Source organism: Rhinopithecus roxellana, chromosome 6 (genome assembly GCF_007565055.1).
Source record: "Rhinopithecus roxellana isolate Shanxi Qingling chromosome 6, ASM756505v1, whole genome shotgun sequence".
In the NCBI taxonomy this organism is placed as follows: domain Eukaryota; kingdom Metazoa; phylum Chordata; class Mammalia; order Primates; family Cercopithecidae; genus Rhinopithecus; species Rhinopithecus roxellana.
The window spans coordinates 128,996,016-129,022,005 of record NC_044554.1 but is presented as its reverse complement, the minus strand read 5'-3'; the positions used below and the strand labels follow the sequence as shown (position 1 = coordinate 129,022,005).

General features: G+C 41.1%; 2 protein-coding genes across 14 annotated transcripts in view; one reads left to right on the top strand and one right to left on the bottom strand.

The window, feature by feature from the left end:
- On the bottom strand, positions 1-25,990 carry LOC104664236 (synapsin-1-like). Its single transcript, XM_030932025.1, has 3 exons — positions 25,921-25,990; positions 403-1,247; positions 1-325 (listed from the first exon to the last, which is right to left on the bottom strand). The coding sequence occupies exons 1-3, from the start codon at positions 25,988-25,990 to the stop codon at positions 224-226; spliced, it is 1,017 nt and encodes a 338-aa protein (XP_030787885.1). The 3' UTR covers positions 1-223.
- The window catches only part of ICA1 (islet cell autoantigen 1), a 162,705-nt gene continuing 136,929 nt past the window's right edge, over positions 215-25,990 (top strand). For 2 of the 13 annotated variants that reach the window (XM_030933026.1, XM_030933014.1), the window contains exon 1: positions 541-717. The gene's annotated coding sequence lies outside the window, so the exon portion shown is untranslated. Of the gene's footprint in view, positions 383-540; positions 812-25,990 lie in introns of those variants that run through there. The other 11 variants (XM_030933023.1, XM_030933016.1, XM_030933015.1 and 8 more) reach the window with 10 other exon arrangements.

Sequence of the window (25,990 nt, the reverse complement as noted above, 5' to 3'; positions counted from 1 at the left end):
TGTTTTTAAAACATGGCCTTTATTCTTGAAGCTCAAACTTGATTTCCAGGTACAGCAGGCCTCTGTAACTTTTCTTGGCATTGAAGTCATGAAGTCTCCCGTCCTCTAAAGCTACAGAAATTTAACCTGGAAGCAAGCAGCAGGCACTACGCACGGCACGGAGGGAACCCTGGGGTGTATGCTGTGGCTCCCACCTGTCCACCAGGTCATTGTGACGCAAACGCTATGGCCACGTGGAACACCTGCCGGAGAGCAGGGGCGGGGTCACTCTGGGCGGCGGATCCGAGCGGGGGATACCCCAGGAGATGGGGGTCGAGGAGAGACCCTGGGGAGTAGAGAGAGAGAGACTCACTCCCCGAGTCCCCGACCCGCCCCAGGCAAGGTGAGGTCAACGCCACTCACCTCCCCCTGGTCACCCTGGGAGGGGTCGCCCCGGCCGGCGTCTGCGGGAGGGGAGAAGCGGGGAAGGGAGGCAGTGGGGGCGCCCAAGCAGCGGTAGGTATCCGGGCGGCAAGGGCGCCCGCACCCCCCGGCCGCTGCGCTGCGCTGCGGCGCGCACGGGCTCCATTCCGGCTGGTGGCGGCCGCCGCAGGAAGGGCCGGTTCCTGCGCTCCCCCGCCCCTTTCCCTCGCCTTCGGCTGACGCTGACGTCGGATGAGTGATCCGCAGGGACGCTCCGACCGCGGCCGGGAGGCTCCTGGGGGCCGGGGCTCCGAGGTACCTGCCCTCCGGGGTCGGGGCGGGGGCGCGCCGGGCGGGCTGCAGGAGGCAGTAGGAGACGCCCGGCAGCCGGGACGGTCGGGGACGCCTGGTAGGAGCTGCCTTCTCTGCCCTCCGCGGGCGGCGCGTGATAGGCGGGTCGCCTCCTCGGGTCCCGGATCCCGGTGCGGGAACCGCATCAGTCCCTTCCTCTCCCCTCCTCCCTCCGGCCTGGGAAGGTCTGGAGGATGCGCGCGCCATGAGAGCGTGCGTCAGCCCCGGGGGAGCGGGAGGGAAGCGTTCCGCGCTCCGGCCCCAGCGCTGGGAGCACCGGCACCCACGCCAGCCCACCCCACCCACCCACCCCACCCGCGCCTCGCCTTCCCGGCGGCTCCGGCCCCAGGACCCCGAGCTCCCTGGTGGGCAGGGACTCGCGTCCAGGGTCGACTTGTTGACAAGTTCACCCGCTGCGGCGCCTGGTGTGTGCTTTTTTTCTTTCCCCCGTGGCCCGTTTTTTGGCAGGGGCGGCAGACAGCATATGGGTACCTCTTTATAACCACCAGTGCCAGGAGACCTGAGCTTGGTCCCTCGGGGGCGAGGTGCTCAGTAGTCTCGAACTAGACGGGGCGAGAGCCCTTAAGCAACCCCGGTTCCAGGTTCCAGCAAACCCTGGCGCGCCCGTTTCCTTTGGGTGCAGCTGACTCCGCCTTTCCTGCTCCGGGGCTATTGCAGCTCCTGCTTCCTCTAGAAACGAACATATCCTGTTGTTATGTCTGCCTTTACCCCAAAGCGGCTGTCCATGAACCTTTCCCACTGTCTTTTTACTTGTAGTGCCCCCAAAGCACCTGAGCTTCTCTTTGGGGTCTTAAAAGTATCGCGCCCTTATACTGGCGAAGGGCATTAACTGCCTGGTTGGGGAGAGTTAGTTTGGAAAGAATCGCGTTCTCTTCTTTTAGATGGCTTTAAAAAATTAGCACAAGAAAGGGTTTTGTTCGTGAATCTTAGTGAGATCTGGTAACTGTATAAAAATTATCAAGGCCTGGAAAATATGTCACCAACTTGCTTGGGAGTGATACTGATTGTATGAAGAAAGGCACATAAGACATTCATTGGCCATTACGGTCCTATGAAATATGACTCATCGCAAACATGTTTTTGTCCATACGTTTCAGTGAAGTCTCTTCAGAAAATCTCACTTTGGTTTCTGTGACCCTCTGGTTTGAATCTGAGATCTGAACTGTTTTGGGGTTAGGGAGTGAAATAAATGCTTAGTTTGAAATCTAGGCTCCCGATGCAATTTCATACCCGCTGTTTAAAACACACACACTCTCTAAAACTGCTGTTAAGTTTTTAAACCAAAGATATCCTTTTAGATTTCAGTCTTTATTTTTGAAACACGCTTTGTAGAGAATACCATAGGGACAAAATCGATTTATAATCCTTAATAGCTCAAATATCACTCTGGTTTTATACTAATACTGTACATACATCTTAATTGCAAGAGATGTTGCTTTCTAATTGTTTCTGTTTGTATTACAAAGGGAAGTAATTGTACTGTTTATAAAGATGAACCTTTAGAAAACGTAACAGTTAAGCTACAGAGGACTATTTGTGGAGAGACCTGATGTTAAAAAAAACCTTAACCCTGTGTCCTCCACCAGTGGATCATCGAGTGCTGAAGACACTGGGTGGTAATTGCCTGGATGGTTTATTTTGTAACTATTTTCCCCCATTTGGAAGTCCTAAGTAACTATCTGACCGCTTTCTCTATGCATCTTTACCGCAGTGTGTATTTCCACATCAACCTCACGAAAAGTATAGAAAATTTTGTTACTCAGAGCCTTCAAAATAACTACATTTTCAAGGCATTTGACTAAATAGTACATTTTCTTCAGATGCAAGCAGCATTAGCGGTATGGAGGTCTGGCAATTATGCCATAACATAGAAGGGTAAACCTGTGTTTGGTATGAACTTTTTAGATTACAGAAACCTCATACAAGAGAGAGTGAGGAAGTTGACAGACCACAAGGGTCAGCAGGAATTTTTCCTCTTAGTTGGTTGAGCCTCAGGGTAGGTGGCCGTGTTTCTAATCAGCACGCTGGTCACTAGTGTCCTTTTTTTCCATCTGCATTATCAGATTTATGGGAACCATTAATAAGGATGCTATCTGCATGTTTTTGTCCGTGAGGCAACATAGATCACTAACGAACCTTATCCCCCAACACTACCAGCGTTCACAATCTGCCTCAGCAGAGCCTTAAACTCAAAAAACTTCCCCCCCTCCCCGCTTTTTTCTTGATTCCCAAGCTGATGCATTTCATATCACAATCATATCTAGCACTCTGAGGGAGTACAGAGGACACATGGGCTTTGGATCCTGATGGAGCAAGATCAGAATCCCTGTGGTAACACCTAACTAGCCGTGTGACCTTGACCAAGTTACATAAGTCACCATTTCCTTATCTACAGAACAGGAATATCTACCTTTTTAGGGGCAGGGTGGAGATTAGAGATAATGTATATAACATGCTTTGCACACTTTTAAATAAGACTCTCTCAGTAGTAATAAATTATTCTTTCACATGCTAAACGTATGCTATCCCTATCTAAAAAGAATGGTGCTGGTTTACCTGTGATAGGAAGTATATTTCAATTTGGCTTTGAGTAGTTCAAGTAATTTTATACCAATACTAAGACCCTGGGCTTTATGGAAAACACTCTCTGAAGTTGGGGGGTGTAATCAGAAACCAAGCAAATCTAATTTGTTCCAGTGGGGATAGATCTTCCAAGCCCCTGCCACTCAAACGTGGTCCAAGGACCCGTAGCATGTGGCCTCCCCTGGGAGCTTATTAGAAATGCAAAATTTTAGCCTGCCTGCTACTCTCTTCCAGACCCACTGAATTCAAATCTGCATTTTAACAAGATCCCCATGTGTATGTTAACATTTGAGAAGCACTACTGTAACCTGTTATTTCTCAAACTTTAGTATCCCAGAGAATCATTTGGGGACTTGTTGTCATAAATGTGGATTCCCAGTCAAGCTTCCCTCATCTGCTGTTAAACAACATCTCGGGTAGCTCTGATCCCTAGGGTCTCCCACTGCTGTGAAACTGTCCAGCACACTGCTCTAAAATGAGCCTCTGTCCTCTTCCTTCACAAAGCACTTTGGCAACTATGATCTTATATGATATTCAACCCCCTTTTAGGTAAATAGATATAATAATCTCCATCTGTCTGATAAGGACTGCAGGCATGATTTGCCATGGATAGATCCATATGGTAGAACTGCCTTGGAGTCTCTAAAAATCCTAGCTGACCACACTTTTACTATTCTAGCAATTTACTATTTAGTGTTCTAGCATCAAATTAACATAGTTTTTGTTTTTTGGCCTGTAAGTAATTTTCACAAATAACTAATGAATCTCTCCAGGACAGGGAAGACTCCATGTGATAGGGCATTTTATACCTGTTTTTACAACAAAGCCTGCCTACTATGTGACTGTAGGCCAGTTACTTAAGATAAGTTCTTCATGAAATGAATATAAATCATTATGTCAACTTGGCAGTATTGTAAGGATACTCAGTAATATGAGTGAAGCATACACCCCAGTGTCTGAGAAGTGGCAGTTCCTCAATTAGTGGTAACTACTTGTTCCAGTGTAAACCTAGTGAGCTAGAATGAGTTCATGAAAAGGTGGGGAAATGATAGCCTGCATCACTCATGATGGGAATCATCTGTCTGTCTTGCTAAGTCAGGTAACATCATCCATCAGGCCTTTGACCAAATCAGAGAAGTGGGATGACTTAGTATTGAACAAGCATTGGTTGTATATGTGCCACGAGCTACGCACTGTGCTAAGTGCTCAGAATCCCAAGACTCAGACCCGATCATGCTATGGAGGAGCCTACAGCTCAGTAAAAGAGAGAGAGAGGAGTCAACTAACCAGTTGTCTTTCAGGGAAAGCAGGGAGGAGACAGAGGCACAGTTGGTAATGCAGTCCAGGGCAGGGGCAACCAGGAGAGAGAGCAGAGAAAACCTGAGATGCTTCATGGAGGAGATTGCCCTTAAGTTGAGCCTTAAACAACCAGTAGGAATTCGGCAGGTAAATAAGAGTTGGGAGTGGGGAGAAAGAGCGTTCCCCACTCCCAACCATGTGTACGTGTGTACAAAAGTCAACAAGCAAGGGAGAGAATACCAATACAAATAGTCCTCATGTTTGGAGCCCGGTGTCTATGTGTGTCCATTACTAGCTGAGTGGCCATGGACAAGTTTGATCATCTGTGATTCTGGAGGATTAAATGCACTAATCAGTGTAAGCACAGGACTGATTCCAATTATTTGTTGCATGGTTGTGGAGGTGGTGGAGGTATTAGTAGAAAATAGGGAACTAATATTAAAAAGTCGTTAGAATTAGAGAACATTGCAGGGTTCAATTTTAGAATACATTTAGCAGAAAATACATAAATTAAGAGAGGTTGACTGAATGCAATATAGTTCTGTGGAGTGGAAAATATGAGGTGTATGTGTTCGGTGATGGACCACTGAATATATAGATAGTAGTCATTGTTAATTTTAAGAGTCTAGATTGGAAACTAGAAAGGTCCTCTGGTTCTAGGTAGTGAAAGTGTTTGTATAAGAAGTGACTCTTAAGTATTGCAACAATGTTCCAAGAGTATACATATTGAAATCCATCTCTTACCATCATCATGATCACACTCACTCCCACATCTCTATTCCCACAACAGGGCATAGACATCAATGTCTGAAACCTAATAGTACCTAGGGGAAAATCCAGCCTTCTCTGTGATGTTTCCAGGGTAGAGCATTCTAAGCCAGAGACCATGAAACTGATTTTTATAAATAGTGCCCCTCTCCTTAGTCGTAGGAACCCTGACAACCATCAAGGAAAAAGTCAATCAGTAATTGCAGGTTTTGTTGTGCACAGTAGCACCATATTGGCAATGGATTTGGGACTAACCCAGCACCTAAGCCTGTGATTAGGGGAGATTGTTTTTATTGAAACATAGCCCCATTAATTAACCTCCTTTCATCCAAGAGTAGAGCAGAGTTAATTTAAAAAAGAGCTCAGAAATCAAAAGTAAACTTGTGTTTACCAGTTGCTGACTTTGGGTAAATTACTTCATCCTTCTAAACTTTGTTTCTCACTTGCAAAATGGGTTGATATCACCTTCATAATGTGTGGCGATGACATAATGATGTTAAGTACTTCACACGTGTAAAGTGCTTGGTAAGTGATGGCACATAATTATTGCCCCTTGCCCAGCATGTATTTACTGAATGACTACTGTGCTCCAGGGGCCATGCTTAAGGCAAAGATGAACTTGAGGGTCCCTATACTCATGGGACCTACAGTCTGGTGCAGGAGATACAGATGTAATTAGCTCCTTGAAGGAGAGTACAGGAGTGCCGTGGCACCACCAGTATGGAGCAGTTAATTCTTCAGTGGGGAGGACTGGAGTGCAAGACCCCTGGGGAGAGGGATAAAGAAGAGATGTTGAGTTGGTAAGACTTCACTGAAGAGGCAACATTTGCGAAAGGTCTTGATGTAAGTTCTAAGTTAGTCAATCAGACAAAGGAGGGAAGGGCATTCCAAGTGGAAAGAATCATCTCAAGGCCTTGAAGTGCATAGTGTATTCAGGAAAGCCCAAGTGTTCTGACATGCGCAGAGGGAATAGTTCTGTTGGAGGGTGGGGAGGGGATCCAGGATGTGAAGGGGCTTGTGTTTTTTCCAAAAATGTTTGGAATTTCTCTAGTGGCAAGAGAAAGCAGTTAAAACATTTTAAGTGGGAGAGTGGAATAATTAGATTTGCATCATATAGTGATAGGTCGGGCAGTGTTGTAAAGATTGGAATGGACAAGTACATGGATAGTGTTGCCTCTTAAGGCCTAGGTTGTCGTAGCTATGAAGATAGAAAACATAAGATGCATTTAATCACTTTTTAAGAGGTAGAATGGAGATAACCTGGAGACTGGTTGCAAAAGATGAAAGAGGCTGGGTGTGGTGGCTTATGTCTGTAACCCTACACTTTGGGAGGCCAAGGCAAGAGGATCGCTTGAACTCAAGTGTTTGAGACCAGCCTGGGCAACATAGTGAGACCTCATCTCTATCAAAAATTTAAAAAATTAGTTGGGTGTGGTGGTATGTGCCTATAGTCCCAGTTACTTGGTAGGCTAAGTAAGAGGATCGCTTGAGCTCAGCAGGTCAAGGCTGCAGTGAGCCATGATTGTGCCACTGCACTCCGGCCTGGGCAACAGAGCAAGACCCTGCCAAAAGAAAAGAAAAAGTAAAAGAAGTGAGGTCTTCACCTTAGGCCATTCAGTAGATTTAGTGCTGGTAATTAACATAGGGACCACAGAAAGAAGAAGAATTTGGGAGTACAGATGGAAAGTGAGGAGTTTAGTTTTAGATTTGCTGAATTTGAAGTGCCTATGGAACAATCCAGGTAAAGATGACCATCTGGAGGTGGAAATGTGGATCTGGTGCCCTGGAGAAGTGTGTGATTTTGGAAGTTGTTGGCATACAGCTGGCAGTTGAAGCCATAGAAGTGGTCTCACCTAATGAGAAATCACCTAATGAGAGCAAATAAAGTTCCAAGCTTGGAACCTTACAGATACTGATATTTGAGATGCAGGCACAGAGGAAAAGCAGCCAGCAAAGAAAATGGAAAAGGTAGAAAACTATGGAGAATATTTCCTGAAAAGTAGTGGAAGAGGAGCATTTCAAGAAAGGAAGAGAACATGGTCAAAGGTCACGAGAAATGAGGATTTGAGTGGGGCCCATAGTGAAAGATGTTCTCTGGGCTGGTGGAGAAAGGAACCAGACAGCATGGGCTTAGAACTCTTGACTGTGAAGAGAAGGAAGAAGATGGGAACTGAGAAAGAGGTTGAAGAATGAGGCGTGAGGGTAGAAATCAAGGGAGGTTGATTAACTTGAAAGAGAAGAGACAATAGATGGACTAAGGTGGGCAGGGGCAAGGGTGTAGGAGCTGTCCTTCCTAGGGAGAAGGAAGTGAACAGCAGGTTATAGTCATGGTTCTGGATAGCTCCAAAGAAGTGAGGAGGGGTATACCGAGAGTGGAAACTGTGACAGAAGGTGCCCAGCATGATGCCAAGGCCATGGTTCCCCAGAGTGCATGGAGAGGGAGACTGCCTATCACCACCCTGCAGGGTTTTCTTCCACCCACTGCTCCCTGAAGGCCAAGAACTAAGTGTCCTGGTGCCTAATGCTGTTGACTCATTGCCATATGCAGTATTGGCATCATTGTGAAGTATGTAAACATTGTGTTGTGTTTGTGCTAAGCCACTCCCCACTTTCTGCTTCCTGTTTCTCTCTTCTCTGCACTCCTAACCTGGAGCTCAGTGCCTTCATGCAACTTTCTGGGTTTTCTACCTGGGCCTGCCCTAGAGGGTACATGCCCAATATCGCTGTCTTTCCTGACCCCCATCAAAATAATCAGTCTTGTGCTTTGTAAGCTCTGGGCTTTGCTGCTATTTATTTCCTGAGGAAGTAGAGAGAACCTGAAAAAGGGATCTTTATTCTCAAATAACACCAACTAGGTGACCCAGTAGAGGCAAGCATGGTGCTGTTAGTTGGGCGTACATGAGCATATAGTGCTTTCTTCTGCTGCCTGTTTCCCTTTGCTGTTGACCTCTGAGATCCTTTTTTGCTCCTCCCTTCTCCTGCCTGCATTCCCTGCTCCTAAGCTAGCCCAAACTTCAAACATGATTTACCTGCCACAGCTTAACCAAGGAAAGTTCTGGAATATGTGCCATTCCCAGAGAAAGGAGCTGTGGTGGTTTGTTTACAGGACCTGTGCACAGCATACACATTTTATAAACCACATGTTGGTGTCTGCATATTTCAGTCATTTAAGTCTAATGAGACAAGGTTTACTCTGTGACTCGGGAAATTCCCCCAAATTTCCCTCGGTTCCCTCAATGAAAAGAGGAGGTTGGACTAAATGATCTGTAAATTCTTTCCTCACTCTCAGCCAGGAGATTCTGTGGAGTCATAACAAATTGCTTGATCACATCTTTTGGAGGCTTCCAATTATGAATTTAATTTTAAAGGAAGAGAACCTTGTAAACTTTAGCATCTCCCTAATTATTCTGATGACTGACATCATGCTTATGTGCAGTTTCATGTAATTATAGTCCCCCATTCATACTCTTGTTCTTCCTTCACACTGGTGTTATTAACCATTCATACCTTTCTGTGTACATATGAATTAAAGTCATCCCTCCATATACACAGGGGATTAGTTCTAGGACCACCCTCAGCTACCAAAATCCACACATATTCAAGTTCTGCAGAGCCCTGCAGAACCCATGTATGTATATGAAAAGTTGACTCTCCATATACACAGGTTTCTTATGCCAGGTTTCTCTCTTTATACTTAATTATAAGCAAAAAAATATTATTTTATATTTAATATAATTAAATATAAAAATATGATTATAAAAAATATAGAAAATATATTTTCTATTTGCCGTTGGTTGAAAAAAATTGGTGTATAGGTGGACCCAAGCAATCCAAACCCATTTTCTTTAGGGGTCAGCTGTATATATTTCTTATTTATAAATATATGTATACATTTTACATTTGTGGATACATATTGTGTATGTTACATCATATAGTCCTTATACTTTTACTCTGATGGTCTTATAGTAGCCCATCCACTTCACTTACTATTCACCTGAATCCAATTTGAAAAAAATAGTACGTTGTGCACACAGATTTGGACCTTTTTAAACTTGTAAAAGTATGGAGTACAGTCATTTTTAGGTTACTTCAAAAGAAGATATATATGATTTTATTTTTGCAATGACATCTCTGACAGAATGTCAGAGATTCTGTGCAGAAATAACTGTTTAAGGGTATTTGTAACTAGTACAGAGTATTGGTGACCTAAGTTATGGAATTAATTTCTAGCTCTTGTTTGATTTGCTTGATGTCTTAAACTGAGGCTCTCCAACAAAAATATAACAGCAACCACATATGTAATTTAAAATATTCTACCAATAGTAAAATATTTTTAGCTTAAAAACTAAAAAGAAATAAGCTGGGGGCTGTGGTGTGTGCCATGCTTATAATTCCAGCTAGTCAGGAGGCTGAGGTGGAAGGATTGTTTGAGCCTAGGGTTTCAAGACCAGCCTGGGCAACACAGTAAGACCCTGTCTCAAAACAAAAACTAAAAAGAAACAGCTTAAATTAAATTGATAATTTATTTGATCTAACCCAAAATATTCAAAATATTGTTTCAACATAAAATATTAAAAAGTAATATATAAATAAGCAAAAAATATAATTAAATATAAAGCAGAATGTATAATACATATAAATATGTAACATATAAATGTAGTTATTTAAAATTTAAATATATATAATGTATCAACATGAAATAATAATTTATATGACTGTAAATATATAGATTTATTAATGAGACATTTTAATTTTTTGTTACTAAGTCTTCAAAATCCAGTGTGAATTTAACATTTAGAGCACATCTGAATTCATACCAGCCATATCTCAAGTGCTCATGTTACATGTGACTAGTGTCTGCTATACTGGACTGCATAGTCTTAGATGATAAAGTTAATTTATCTCAGGTTATTCTTCCATAAAAAGAAAATTTAAGTTGGTGCCATTCTTTAAAGTAAGATTTGTAAGAGCCTTCCAAGTTTTATAATTTGATCCCAATAAAATATAAGGATAACACTTAGACCTATCATTTAATAATGTTCTGTGCTGACATTGAAGGGTGTAGTATTCCTTTATAGAACTTGATCGAGACTTTTACCTGATTAGGGTGCTCCTTCATTCTTCACCTTTTGAAGTTAAGCTTTTAAAGAAAATGCCACCATAAATACAGAGTAAAATCTGTATGTGAAATTTGATTTGATATTTGAAAGTTATATAAACCAAACTAAATAAAATCATTTGATTTGATATTTGAAAGTTATATAAGCCAAACTAAATAAAATCAAAGGTGAATATAATTTATACTGTGAATTTTAAAAGTTACTATTTTTCTTTAGTAGAGGCAACCCATTTGTTCTGTTTCTAGTGTTGTTTTACATTATATATTTTTATCTTTCTGGATTTCTTTTAGGTTTGTTGTTTGCAAATACCAACCTCTTTGTTATTACTGCCATGATTTTTGGTGTAGCACAAAATTCACCATCGATCATCCTTTGAAAGGAGGGCTTTAGGCAAAAGAGAGAGGAGCAAGACCTAGACCACACCTTTTATGAGCAGTTTGAGTTTTCTGGTTTGTTTTTAGTTTGTTTTACATGGATATAATATTTTAAAATTTTTAATAACATTAATGCTGAAGATGATGACATTTTAGAAAGTAGCTTGGCAATTTTGTTTGTTTGTTTGTTTCTGTTATATTTGATATTTTCTTTTCAGAAATGTCTCTTGGAATAGATGAAGAGACAGAGGAGAGCACCAAATTGTTAACTGGCTGATTAGTGTTTCATTCCCAGCATTCCTCTATTTGAACTTGACCTTTAACCTGATCTTGGACAAGTCATCTCTATTTTTAGAACCCCAATTTTTTCATCATTGAAAAGGATGTTGTGTTCATTATCTCTAAGCTTTATCTTAGATATACATGTCTCTGAAAGTAATTTAAATTAGTTTTATTATTTTTGTGACATGGGGCATCCTAGATGGCCACTAGCCTAGTCTACTGTTTTACAGATGAGCAAAGTGAAGCCAGATCGCTGAAGTGATGACTAAGTGTGTGACATGGTCATGGATTTACCAGCTTTTATTTATATCAAGAAGCATATTGGGAAACCTTCAAAATACATACTTTAGGAAAATGATTTTAATAGTTTTAGGGAGTCGTCAAACTTAATCATTGTATATAACTTAATCATTGTATATAACACCTGAGTTCTTTTGAAATGTAAATAAAACAATCATTTAAAAATATCTGGGTGGGCACAGTGACTCACGCCTGTAATCCTGGCACTTCGGAAGTCCAAGGCTGGTGGATCGCTTGAGCTCAGGAGTTTGAGACTAGCCTTGGCTGGTATTTTGCTAAAAATAAAAAAATTAGCTGGACGTATTGGCAAATCCCTGTAGTCCCAGCTACTGAAGAGGCTGAGGTGGGGGGGATCACTTGAGTCCAGGAGGTCAAGGCTGCAGTGAGCTGTAATGGCACAATTGCACTCCAGCCTGGGCAACTGAGCAAGATCCTGTCTCAAAATTTAAAAAATATTTTCTTTAATAAAAGAAAATATCCTAAGACTTTAGTTCATTAACAGAAAATACAGATTTTAACAGTGACTTGCATCTGTTGGGTTAAAATAAAAACTCAGCTTTTAGCTACCTTGAATAAGATCAGAATTCTGTTTTCCTCTTGGTAATATTTGCTGACTCACAAAATTAAAACATGATCCCGTTTCACATTTATTTGTGAATTTATGAAATGTCACAAATCATTGCAGGAGGCACAAAACTGGAAACAGAAATCATTTAAAGTTGTGTAGTCACTCAGTCGCCCAGGCTGGAGTGCAGGGAGGGGGTCAGAGCTCACTGCAGCCTTGTGTGCAGTTGTGTGGAATGCTCAGGTAATTGTGACCACATCAAAATCCGAAAGGACAAGCTGTATGGTATCTGAGAGGTAGGAAAAACATCCATAAAAACTAATCAAATCATGTTACTTTAATTAATACTTAGCTTTTGAAAAGATGGAAGGCTAATTCAACTTCCCTTCCTCCACGGGAATCCCCATTTCTCAACCTCTTGAGAACAGGATTTGATGAATCAAGATTTTAAAAATAATAATTAATATGGTTAATTATGCCTGGAGGAATTGTTCCAGTTTTTTTTCACTGCTTCTACTGAAACTGTTTTAATATTTATATTCAAATACACTTCTCTCCATAAGAAATTATAAAAATCATTATTGACATAAGAGGAAGTGGCTAGAGACAAACATCTAGGAAAAATGATGAAAACATACTTTGCCCAAAAGAAATGTACAGACATCCAATTATTTTTACCTTAGCACCTAAAACCTCTGACAAATCAGCATTTCCTCTGGTCATCAGGCAAGGGTAGGACCCCATGTGGGAGTCCTGGCTCTGAAGACGATTGGCCCTGTTCCTCCCTGGATCACAAGTCCCATTTCAGAAGGAGGGAGCTTTATTCACTTCTTTCTCATCTCTTTCTAGGCTCTGAATTATATGACTTCTGTTTGTTCTGAAGTTACACACCAGAGAAATAAACCCAAATACCTGTGTCACTTCAGATCATTTGAAAAGAAATAGTCTAATAAAGTGAGTAGGAGGAACGCATTTCCACTCCTCTGAAGAAAAGTTCACTACATTTGAGTTTTATAAAATTATTGCATGATGTGTAAGTTTTAGTGTATGGAAAACAAAATATTGAAGCCCGGTCACATTTCCAGACTGAAACTGATCTCTGAAATAACAGGAAAATGGAATGAGGAAGAAGTTACGTAAATTAGTACCATGCAATTGGAAGCTAAATCTGAGAGACATGTCACCAACTTCCAATATTTGTGATGGATAGTCCAAAAACTAACTGCCTAACAAAGGCAGGACAAAAAAAGGTGCCCACCGAGTGTGAAATAAACAGCATTGAGTCTCTACCCTCCAGTGGCTAGAGTATATCTAAATGCTGAAAGTGGCACATGGTGCTTCAGAGGCTGGCCCCTCTGTTTCGCCTGTTGCCTGTCTTTAAATTATAATGCACAACTGCTTACAGTTGGTTACACACATCACTGACAGGTCTGCTAGTGGAAGAATTTGTTCACTGCATTCCCTCTACCTACAGTAAAACCACTTCCCTCCCCACCACACTTCCAGCCTTTGCCTCTCCAGCAACGACTAATTCTTAGAGACAGCCCAGAGGCTGTGTGGGAAGCCAGCTCTGTGCCTCTGCTCTGTGTCCCTCGAACCCTGGCCCTTTCCTCTGCCATGGCATTTGTGTCCCATCACAGGCAGCATGTAGCATCTTCTGATGGCAGATTCTTTTTTTTTTTTTTTTTTCAGTTATATACAAATAGCCACAAAAGTCTGGGGCACATAGTGATGTATAATTTTACAGAAGTTTGATATTAAAGAATTACTCTTCATTTTATCAAATACAAGAAACTATTGGTCAGGAGGTCTTACCATTTATATTCCATGAAGAAAGAAAAATGACTGCCTGACAGTTGACCAGGTAGTGACTGTAACCCAGGAATGATGGAATGTGAACAGATTTGTACCTTAGATTCTATGGCATGTGGTGCTGTGAAGCTGGTGTTTAGGAATGAGTGATTTCACCATGGGATGTTTCTAATATACCACTTTGCACCCACATCATTGCAAGACCCCGTTCTGTTCTGAAAAGTTTGTTTCTTTTCTTTTCTTTCAAGAGGTTGAGGGAGTGGTGGGCATCTTACTCTGTCACCCAAGCTGGCATGCAGTGGCATAATCTCAGCTCAATGCAACTTCCACCTTTCTGGCTCAAGCAATCCTCCCACCTCAGTCTCCTGAATAGCTGGGACCACAGGTCTGCACCACCACGCCCAGCTAATTTTTTGTATTTTTGGTAGAGACAGGGTTTCATCATATTGCCCAGGCTGGTGTCAAACTTCGAAGCTCAAGCAATCCACCTGCCTTGGCCTTTCAAAGTGCTGGAATTCTAAGCATGAGCCACTATTCCTGGCCTGAAAAAAGCATGTTTCTTATGAGGGAAAAAAATGGCACCCTACTTCCCAAATAACTGAAGAACTCTAAGGTAATGACAATTTTTATCTAGAAAATAGAAATGTTGAATAAATTAAAGAGGAAAATGACAAATTTGGCATTGGCTCAGATATGCAATTCAAGAGATTCCACCATATGCTCAGTACAGACACAAGTAAAAGGGATTCTGGACTCAGTTTCAGCTGGTACTCCAACCAGCAGAAAAGCTACCCACTGAATGGAAGAGAGAAATTCTACCACTAAAGTTGGAAAGTAATTAATTTGATACATGAATCTTTGCATAGGTAAAATGACATGCTTAGGAAACATGATACAAGAGGAAGCCAGTTCCATATTAAAAAGAGATAGTTGGCCAGGCGCGGTGGCTCAAGCCTATGATCCCAGCACTTTGGGAGGCCGAGACGGGCAGATCACGAGGTCAGGAGATCGAGACCATCCTGGCTAACACGGTGAAACCCCGTCTTTACTAAAAAAATACAAAAAAACTAGCCGGGCGAGGTGGCGGGCGCCTGTAGTCCCAGCTACTCGGGAGGCTGAGGCAGGAGAATGGCGTAAACCCCGGAGGCGGAGCTTGCAGTGAGCTGAGATCCGGCCACTGCACTCCAGCCTGGGCGACGGAGCGAGACTACGTCTCAAAAAAAAAAAAAAAAAACAGAGATAGTTGATCTAATAAACTGACGAGGAGGCACACATTTCTGCTTCTCTGAAGAAAAGTTAACTACATTTGAGTTTTACCAAGTTACTGCCTGATGTGTTTTAGTGTATGAAAGAACAAGATACTGAAAACTGGTCAAATTTTGTGGGTAGAGAATACCAATATAGTGGAATGACTACTGATCTTAGCTTTACTGTAAACAAGGATTGGCTTAAGAATTTTAGATTCTTTGCATAATTCAAAAGTAATCAGAAGTGCCATCAGTTAACTTCACTGCCTTGAAGAAATGCATAGAAAAAGAGTTTTAGGTCAGAACAAGCTTTCATTGCATCTGAAGCCAGCTTATATGGAATGAAAGTATCTTCCCAGATTATATTTCCAAGGAGAAGAATCTAGTATCTGGGTTCAAGGCAGCTAGGGAAAAACACTCCTGTCTACTTTGTAGCAATGAATCAAACTCTGTACTTACAACCTGGCTTGTTTTAGCATTCTGTATACCTTTGGGTGTTAGGAGAAAACTTCTATGCATGTCTTATTCATGACCAAGCTGTCCAGTTTGTTCAAAATGGCTTGTTTTTTTTTTTTCTTTTTTCTTTTCTTTTTTGATACAGGATCTCACTCTGTTACCCAGGCTGGAGCTCAGTATCTCCATCATGGCTCTCTGCAGCCTTGACCTCCCGGACTCGATTGATCCTCCCATGTCAGCCTCCTGAGTAGCTGGGACTGTAGGCGTGTGCCACCGCATCTAGCTAATTTCTTCTTCTTATTATTTTTTTGTAGAGACAGGGTTCGCCATGTTCACAAGGCTGGTCTCAAACTCCTGGGCTCAAGCGATCCACTTGCCTTGGCCTCCCAAAGTGCTGGAATCACAGGCTTGAGACATCACATCCAGCCTAAAATGGTTATTAAATGGCTCTAGCAAGTAATGACAAGTGGGACGATTGCTGTAGTCTTTTGCCCATCTACATGGGGGAATAAAATTGAGGACTCAGCACAGCAAGCATATATAAAAAGGAAAGGCCAGGCACGGTGGCTTATGCCTGTAATCCCAGCACTTTGGAAGGCCAAGGCGGGTGGATCACAAGGTCGGGAGATCGAGACCATCCTGGCTAACATGGTGAAACCCCATCTCTACTAAAAATACAAAAACTTAGCCAGGTGTTGTGGCAAATACCCATAGTCCCAGGTACGTGGGAGGCTGAGGCAGGAGAATCACTTGAACCCAGGAGGCAGAGGTTACAGTGAGCCGAGATCGCGCCACTGCACGCCAGCCTGAGTGACAGAGTGAGACTACGTCTCAAAGAAAAAGAAAAAAGGAAAAAACGAGCATAGTTATTGTGCAGGAGCACAGAATCCCAACATAAAACCTGAACAAAGTATCCTTCCCCCCGTTCTCTCAATTCTTCCCACAGAGCAAAGTGGTTTCTCAGTCAAATGGATGTGGCTGAGAACAACTATGGTTTTAATGGCTGGCTTTGGACCATGAGGTGAATATATTGCAACCCCATCAAGGTGCAGTGTAGGAAAATCTAAAGGGATTGGGTTGGTAGTCTTAGTGTCACCTAAGAAGAAGGTGCTGACCTCAGCAGCAGTTCCACTTCTGAGCAGGAAGATGCCTTTCCTTTCCCTTTATTTCTGCCTTAGACACAGAGTCTGCTCCTCACCAACTCATTCCCACACTCCCCGGGTTATTATATCAAAATTAGAAACTTGTTTTTCATTGATCTGTTAATCCTTGGGCCTCGGCTTCTTTGAGCAGATCTTAATTATTGGTGCAACTGCTTTGTCTTCTTTGAGGAAACAGTTTGTGAAAAACATTCATGCAATCAAGTTGTGCTGACTGTGACAATATCTTGGCACTCGCAGTCCATAAGCATCTTGTTACTTGCCTTTCTTTGCTTATCTGCCAAGGTAAGATGACCACAAGCAGATCTTTAGGACATCTTTTCTGTGCCCTTAAAAAGCTGGAGATGTGACACCATTCATTTTGGGTTTGTTTCATAAGTGCCTTGTGGCAGAAGTGGAGAAATAGCTTCCATTGCAGAATCATGAAGTATTAGCTAATCATAGACTTTATTCCATTTTACAGGGAAAATATTTTTACAGCAGAATTTCCAAATTTGAGGATTCATTAAGGGGACATTTTTATATGTCCCTTGCAAATGTCAAGGCTCTCCTGATTCTGGAAATTGTATATCTGTCTTTACTGCTAAACTTGCACTGTTCAATGTGGTATCCACTAACCCCATGTGGCTCTTGAGTACTTAATATGGCTAGTGTGAATTGAGATTTCCTGAAAGTATAAGATACTATATTTTAAACTTGGTAAAAAAATTAATGTAAAATATATCACTCATTTTTATATTGATCATATGTTGAAATAATAGTTCAGATATATTGGTTTAAAATATATAAACATTAATTTCACTGTTTTTAAATTTTCTTTACATGGCTATTAGAACATTTAAACTCATAGTATATTTCCTCTTTTTTGTTATTATTATACTTTAAATTCTAGGGTACATGTGCACAACATGCAGGCTCGTTACGTAAGTATACATGTGCCATGCTGGTCCGCTGCACCTATCAATCCCTCATTTACATTAGGTATTTCTCCCAGTGCTATCCCTCCCCCTGCCTACCACCCCACAACAGGCCCCACTGTGTAATGTTTCTACCCAGTGACCAAGTGTTCTCATTGTTCAGTTCCCACCTATGAGTGAGAACATGTGGTGTTTGGTTTTCTGTCCTTGTGATGGTTTGCTCAGAATGATGGTTTCCAGCTTCATCCAAGTCTTTGCAAAGGACATGAACTCATCCTTTTTTACGGCTGCATAGTATTCCATGGTATATATGTGCCACATTTTCTTAATCTACTCTATCATTGATGGACATTTGGGTTGGTTCCAAGTCTTTGCTATTGTGAATAGTGCCTCACTAAACATACGTGTGCATGTGTCTTTATAGTAGCATGATTTATAATCCTTTGGGTATATACCCAGTAATGGGATCGATCACTGGGTCAAATGGTATTTCTAGCTCTAGATCCTTGAGGAATCACCACACTGTCTTCCACAGTGGTTGAACTGGTTTACAGTCCCACCAACAGTGCAAATGCATTCCTGTTTCTCCACATCCTCTTCACCATCTATTGTTTCCTGACTTTTTAATGATTGCCATTCTAACTGGTATGAGATGATATCTCATTGTGGTTTTGATTTGCATTTCTTTGATGAACAATAATGATGAGCATTTTTTCATGTGTCTGTTGACCGCATAAATGTCTTCTTTTGAGAAGTGTCTGTTCATATCCTTTGCCCACTTTTTGATGGGGTTGTTTTTTTCTTGTAAATTTGTTTAAGTTCTTTGTAGATTCTGGATATTAGCCCTTTGTCAGATGGTTAGATTGCAAAAATTATGTCCCATTCAGTAGGTTGACTGTTAACTCTGATGGTAGTTTCTTTTGCTGTGCAGAAGCTCTTTAGTTTAATTAGATCCCATTTGTCTATTTTGGCTTTTGTTACCATTGCTTTTGGTGTTCTAGTCATGAAGTCCTTGCCCATGCCTATGTCCTGAATGGTATTGCCTAAGTTTTCTTCTAGGGTTTTTATGGTTGTAGGTCTAACATTTAAGTCTTTAATCCATCTTGCATTAATTTTTGTATAAGGTGTAGGGAAGGGATCCAGTTTCAACTTTCTACATATGGCTAGCCAGTTTTCCCGGCACCATTTATTAAATAGGGAATCCTTTCCCCATTTCTTGTTTTTGTCAGATTTATCAAAGATCAGATAATTATAGATGTGTGGTGTATTTCTGAGTCCTCTGTTCTGTTCCATTGGTCTATATCTCTGTTTTGGTACCAGTACCATACTGTTTCAGTTACTATAGCCTTGTAGTATAGTTTGAAGTCAGGTAGCCATGATGCCTCCAGCTTTGTTCTTTTTGCTTAGGATTAATGTGGCAATGTGGGCTCTTTTTTGGTTCCATATGAACTTTAAAGTAGTTTTTTCCAATTCTGTGAAGAAAGTCATTGGTAGCTTGATGGGGATGGCATTGAATCTATAAATTACCTTGGGCAGTATGGCCATTTTTACGATATTGATTATTCCTATCCATGAGCATGGACTGTTCTTCCATTTGTTTGTGTCCTCTTTTATTTCATTGAGCAGTAGTTTGTAGTTCTCCTTGAAGAGGTCCTTTGCATCCCTTGTGAGTTGGATTCCTGAGTATTTTATTCTCTTTGAAGCAATTGTGAATGGGAGTTCATTCATGATTTGGCTCTGTTTGTCTGTTTGTTATATAGGAATGCCTGTGATTTTTGCACATTGATTCTGTATCCTGAGACTTTGCTGAATTTGCTTATCAGCTTAAGGAGATTTTGGGCTGAGACGATAAGATTTTCTAAATATACAATCATGTCATCTGCAAACAAGGACAATTTGACTTCTTCTTTTCCTAATTGAATACCCTTTATTGCTTTCTCCTGCCTGATAGCCCTGGCCAGAACTTCCAACACTATGTTGAATAGGAATGGTGAGAGAGGGCATCCCTGTCTTTTCCAGTTTTCAAAGGGAATGCTTCCAGTTTTTGCCCATTCGGTATTATATTGGCTGTGGGTTTGTCATAAATAACTGTTATTGAGATATGTTCCATCATTACCTAGTTTATTGAGAGTTTTTAGCATGAAGGGCTGTTGAATTTTGTTGAAGGCCTTTTCTGCATCTATTGAGATAATCATGTGGTTTTTGTCGATGGTTCTGTTTATGTGATGGATTACGTGTATTTGTGTATGTTGAATCAGCCTTGCATTCCAGGGATGAAGCCGACTTGATCATGGTAGATAAGCTTTTTGATATGCTGCTGGATTTTGTTTGCCAGTATTTTATTGAGGATTTTCACACCAATGTTCACCAGGGATATTGGTCTAAAATTCCCTTTTGCGTGTGTGTGTCTGCTAGGCTTTGGTATCAGGATGATGCTGGCCTCATAAAATGAGTTATGGAGGATTCCCTCTTTTTCTGTTGGTTGGAATAGTTTCAGAAGAAATGGTACCAGCTCCTCCTTGTACCTCTGGTAGAATTCAACTGTGAATCCATCTGGTCCTGGACTTTTTTTGGTTGGTAGGCTATTAATTATTGCCTCAATTTCAGAGTCTGTTATTGGTCTATTCATAAATTCAATTTCTTCCTGGTTTAGTCTTGGGAGAGTGTAAGTGTCCAGGAATTTATCCATTTCTTCTAGATTTTCTAGTTTATTTGTGTAGAGGTGTTTATAGTATTCTCTGATGGTAGTTTGTATTTCTGTGGGATTGGTGGTGATATTCCCTTTATCATTTTTTATTGTGTCTATTTGATTCTTCTCTGTTTTCTTCTTTATTAGTGTTGCTAGCGGTCTATCAATTTTGTTGATGTTTTCGAAAAACCACCTCCTGGATTCATTGATTTTTCAAGGGTTTTTTGTGTCTCTGTCTTCAGTTCTACTCGGATTTTAGTTATTTCTTGCCTTCTGCGAGCATTTGAATGTGTTTGCTCTTGCTTCTCTAGTTCTTTTAATTGTGATGTTAGGGTGCTGATTTTAGATCTTTCCAGCTTTCTCTTGTGGGCCTTTAGTGCTATAAATTTCCCTCTACATACTGCTTTAAATGTGTCCCAGAGATTCTGGTACATTGTGTCTTTGTTCTCACTGGTTTCAAAGGACATCTTTATTTCTGTCTTCATTTCATTATTTACCCAGTAGTCATTCAGGAGCAGGTTGTTCAGTTTCCATGTAGTTGTGCAGTTTTGAGTGAGTTTCTTAATCATGAGTTCTAATTTGATTGCACTGTGGTCTGAGAGACAGTTTGTTGTGATTTCTGTTCTTTTTCATTTGCTGAGGAGTGCTTTACTTCCAGCGATGTGTTCAATTTTGGAATAAGTGTGATGCGGTGCTGAGAAGAATGCATATTCTGTTGATTTGGGGTGGAGAGTTCTGTAGATGTCTATTAGGTCCGCTTGGTGCAGAGATGAGTTCAAGTTTTGGATGTCCTTGTAAACCTTCTGTCGCATTGATCTGTCTAATATTGACAGTGGGGTGTTAAAGTCTCCCATTATTATTGTGTGGGAGTCTAAGTCTCTTTGTAGGTCTCTAAGGATTTGCTTTCTATGAATGTGGGTGCTCTTGTATTGGGTGCATATATATTTAGGATAGTTAGCTCTTCTTGTTGAATAGATCCCTTTACCATTATGTAATGGCCTTCTTTGTCTCTTTTGATCTTTGTTGGTTTGAAGTGTGTTTTATCAGAGACTAGGATTGCAACCCCAGCTTTTTTTTTTCACTTTCTATTTGCTTGGTAGATCTTCCTCCATCCCTTTATTTTGAGCCTGTGTGTGTCTTTGCATGTGAGATGGGTCTCCTGAATACAGCACACTGATGGTTCTTGACTGTTTATCCAATTTGCCAGTCTGTGTCTTTTAATTGGGGCATTTAGCCCATTTACATTTAAGGTTAATATTGTTATGTGTGAATTTAATCCTGTCATTATGATGTTAGCTGGTTATTTTGCCCATTAGTTGATGCAGTTTCTTCCTAGTATCGATGGTCTTTACAATTTGGCATGTTTTTGCAGTGGCTGGTACCAGTCGTTCCTTTCCATGTTTAGTGCTTCCTTCAGGAGTTCCTGTAAGGCAGGCCTGGTGGTGACAAAAATCTCTTGGCATTTGCTTGTCTGTAAAGGATTTTATGTCTCCTTCATTTGTGAAGCTTAGTTTGGCTGGATATGAAATTCTGGGTTGAAAAGTATTTTCTTTAAGAATGTTGAATATTGGCCCCCACTCTCTTCTGGCTTGTAGAGTTTCTGCCGAGAGATCTGCTGTTAGTTTGATGGGCTTCCCTTTGTGGGTACTCTGACCTTTCTCTCTGGCTGCCCTTAACATTTTTTCCTTCATTTCAACCTTGGTGAATCTGACAATTATGTGTCTTGGGGTTGCTCTTCTTGAGGAGTATCATTGTGGTGTTCTCTGTATTTCCTGAATTTGAATGTTGGCCTGCCTTGCTAGGTTGGGGAAGTTCTCCTGGATAATATCCTGAGGAGTATTTTCCAGCTTGGTTCCATTCTTCCTGTCACTTTCGGGTACACCAATCAAATGTAGATTTGGTGTTTTCACATAGTCTCTTGTTTGTTGGAGGCTTTGTTAGTTTCTTTTTACTCTTTTTTCTCTAAACTTTTCTTCTCAGTTTATTTCATTAATTTGATCTTCAATCACTGATACCTACCCTTTCTTCCACTTGATTGAATCAGCTGTTGAAGCTTGTGCATGCATCATGTAGTTCTCATGCCATGGTTTTCAGCTCCATCAGGTCATTTAAGGTCTTCTCTACACTGTTTATTCTAGTTAGTCATTCGTCTGATCTTTTTTCAAGGTTTTTAAGTTTCCTTGCGATGGGTTTGAACATCCTCCTTTAGCTCGGAGAAGTTTGTTATTACCAACCTTCTGAAGCCTACTTCTGTCAACTCATCAAAGTCATTCTCGTCGAGCTTTGTTCTGTTGCTGGTGAGGAGCTACAATCCTTTGGAGAAGAAGAGGTGCTCTGGTTTTTAGAATTTTCAGATTTTCTGCTCTGGTTTCTCCCTATCTTTATGGTTTTATCTACCTTTGGTCTTTGATGTTGGTGACCTACAGATAAGGTTTTGGTGTGAATGTCCTTTTTGTTGATGTTGATCCTATTCCTTTCTGTTTGTTAGTTTTCCTTCTAACAGTCCCTCAGCTGCAGGTCTGTTGGAGTTTGCTGGAGGTCCACTCCAGACGCTGTTTGCCTGGGTATCACCAGCAGTGGCTGCAGAACAGCAAATATTGCTGCCTGATCCTTCCTCTGGAATCTTCATCCCAGAGGGGCACCTGCCTGTATGAGGTGTCTGTCAGCCCCTACTGGGAGGTGTCTTCCAGTTAGGCTACACAGGGGTCAGGGACCCACTTGAGGAGGCAGTCTGTCCATTCTCAGAGCTCAAACACCATGCTGGAAGAACCACTGCTCTCTTCAGAGCTGTCAGACAGGGACGCTGAAGTCTGCAGAAGCTTCTGCTGCCTTTTGTTCAGCTATGCCCTGCCCCCAGAGGTGGAATGTACAGAGGCAACAGGCCTTGCTGAGCTACAGTGGGTTCCGCCCTGTTCGAGCTTCCCTGGCCACTTTGTTTACCTACTCACACCTCAGCAATGGTGACGCCCCTCCCCCAGCTAGGCTGCCACCTCGCAGTTCTATCTCAGACTGCTGTGCTAGCAGTGAGCAAGGCTCCATGGGCATGGGACCTGCCGAGCCAGGAGTAGGATATAATCTCCTGGTGTGCTGTTTGCTGAGAGTGTTGGAAAAGCTCAGTATCTGGGCGTCAGTGTCCTGATTTTCCCGGTACAGTCTGTCATGGCTTCCCTCAGCTAGGAAAGGGAAATTCCCCGACCCCTTGCACTTCCCGGGTGAGAAGATATCCACCCTGTTTTGGCTTGCCCTCTGTTGCCTGCACCCACTGTCCAACCAGTCCCAATGAGATGAACCAGGTACCTCAGTGGGAAATGCAGAAATCACCTGTCTTCTGTGTTGATCACACTGGGAGCTGCAGACTGGGAGCCGCAGACTGGAGCTGTTCCTATTCGGCCACCTTGGAATGTGCTCGTAGTATATTTCTACTGGACAGAGCTGATCTATATTTGAGGCCAGGAAGAGTGACTGGCACATATTCATTTGATGCTCAGTTTATGTCTGATAAACCAAACTGTTGAACTGAAATGAATGGATAACAATTATAATGATTTTTTAAAGTAGCAATTTTAATGCTGTGGATTTGGAAAGTGATAGAGCAAAACAAGATAGATTATGTCAAGAAATCTTAAGATGTTTATTAATCGTCTCTGGTATGCAGAGTTAGAACATATATAAAAAAAGATGTTAGCACTGGCTCCAGCTGCCTTCTCATAAGGTGTTCAGATGTACCCTGTAAGGCTGACCTTATTTTGGCCACTTATGATTCCTTTGCTCCTCTGCCTATATTCCAGTAGTTTGTTCTAGAAAGATCCATTTTCAGAAAGAATTTTCCCTGTGTGCCATTTAGCTGTGGTTCTCATACTTGAATGCATTTAAGAATCACTTGCAAAGCCTATTATAAAACTAGATTCCCGGAATCATTCTGAGATGCAAGTTCACTAGGAAAGGAGTGGGGTCTAGAATTCTGTATATTAGTACCCCCAGAAGATTTCAATGCCAATGGCTAGTAAACAATACCTTGAGGAACACTGCCATATGGTATCATAATCTGGGAATAGCCTGGAAATCTAGGTAGAAGGGGCAATTTGCTCAGCAATTTTTGTTAATTATAACTATAAATAACACATATTATACTATAAGAACTTACTCTATGAAGGATTTATATTAAAAGGTATTTTAATAAGCAAAAATTAATTTAAAAGTCATAGTAAAGAAAATTATCAACAGAGTAAAAAGCTAACCTACAGAATAGGAGAAAATAGTTGCAAACCATGTATTGGATAAGGGATCAATATCTGGAATATATACAGAATTCCTGCAACTCAATAACAACGAAATGACCCAATTTAAAAATGGGCAAAAGACCTGCATAGACATTTCTCCAAGAAAATATACAAATGGCAAAAAAATATGAAAAATGCATGACATCACTAATCAGAGAACTGTAAACAAAAACCATGAGATACCACCTCACAATTCTTAGGATGGCTATTATTTTTTAAAATGGAAATAAGCATTAACAAGGATGTGGAGAAAGTGGAACCCTTGTATACTGTCAGTGGGCTTGAAATGGTACAGCTGCTGTAGAAAACAATATGGAGTTTCCTCAGAAAATTAAGTAGAGAACTGTATAATCCAGCAGTCAAAATTCTATGTATTTGTGCAAAAGAATTGAATACAGGATCTCAGAGAGATACATTAAGACCTCATTTAATGTCATTGACAAGTTCTTAGAAACTGCAACTTTAGGCAAAATGACATAAACCATTTTTTCTTATCAACATTATTATGAAACGGTATTATTTAGGACCTGGTGTATATCATTTTGCCTAAAGTTGCAGCTTCCAAGAACCTGTCAATGACTTTAAGTGAGAACTTAACTATACACTGTGTTTATTGCAGCATTATTCTCAATAGCCAAGATGTGAAAGCAACCTAAATATCCATTGACACATGAATGGTTAAAGAAAGTGGTGTGTATATGTGTGTATACAACATTGCATATATACAATGCAATATTATTCAGCCTTAAAAAGGAAGTCCTGTCATATACTACAACACAGATGAAGCTTAAATGTATTATGCTAAGTGAAGTAAGCCAATCACAAGAACACAAATACTGAGTGTTTGCATTTTTATGAGGTACCTAAAGTAGTCAACTTCACAGAATCAGAAACTAGAATAGAGGTTGCTGGGGGCTGCGGGAAGGGAAAATGGGGAGTTGTTCAATGGGTATAGAATTTCCATCATGCAAGATGAAAAAAATCTAGGGATCTGTCGTACAACAATGTGTATATTGTTAGCACTACTATACTGTACACTTTTAATAAACTTTTTTTACTGTAATAAAAAAAGAATCAAAAATACTAACTATCCTAATAGTTCATGGTGACACTGAACTCAAGAGTATGATAATTCCATTTCCTTTGAACAACCTCTTTTTATGAAAAATTTTGTTGGAAATTTCAAACTAACTAAAGTAAATGTGTACTTACAGTGAAACTGCGTGGATGGCAAGAGGACTGGGTGTTAGTAGCCTCTCCATGATGCACTGAGTGGAGGGCAGAGCTTACTTACCCTGAATGTCATTCCCAAAGCAGTTTGTCCAGATATTTGGATGCTCTCCACAAGGAAGAGAGATGTTCAT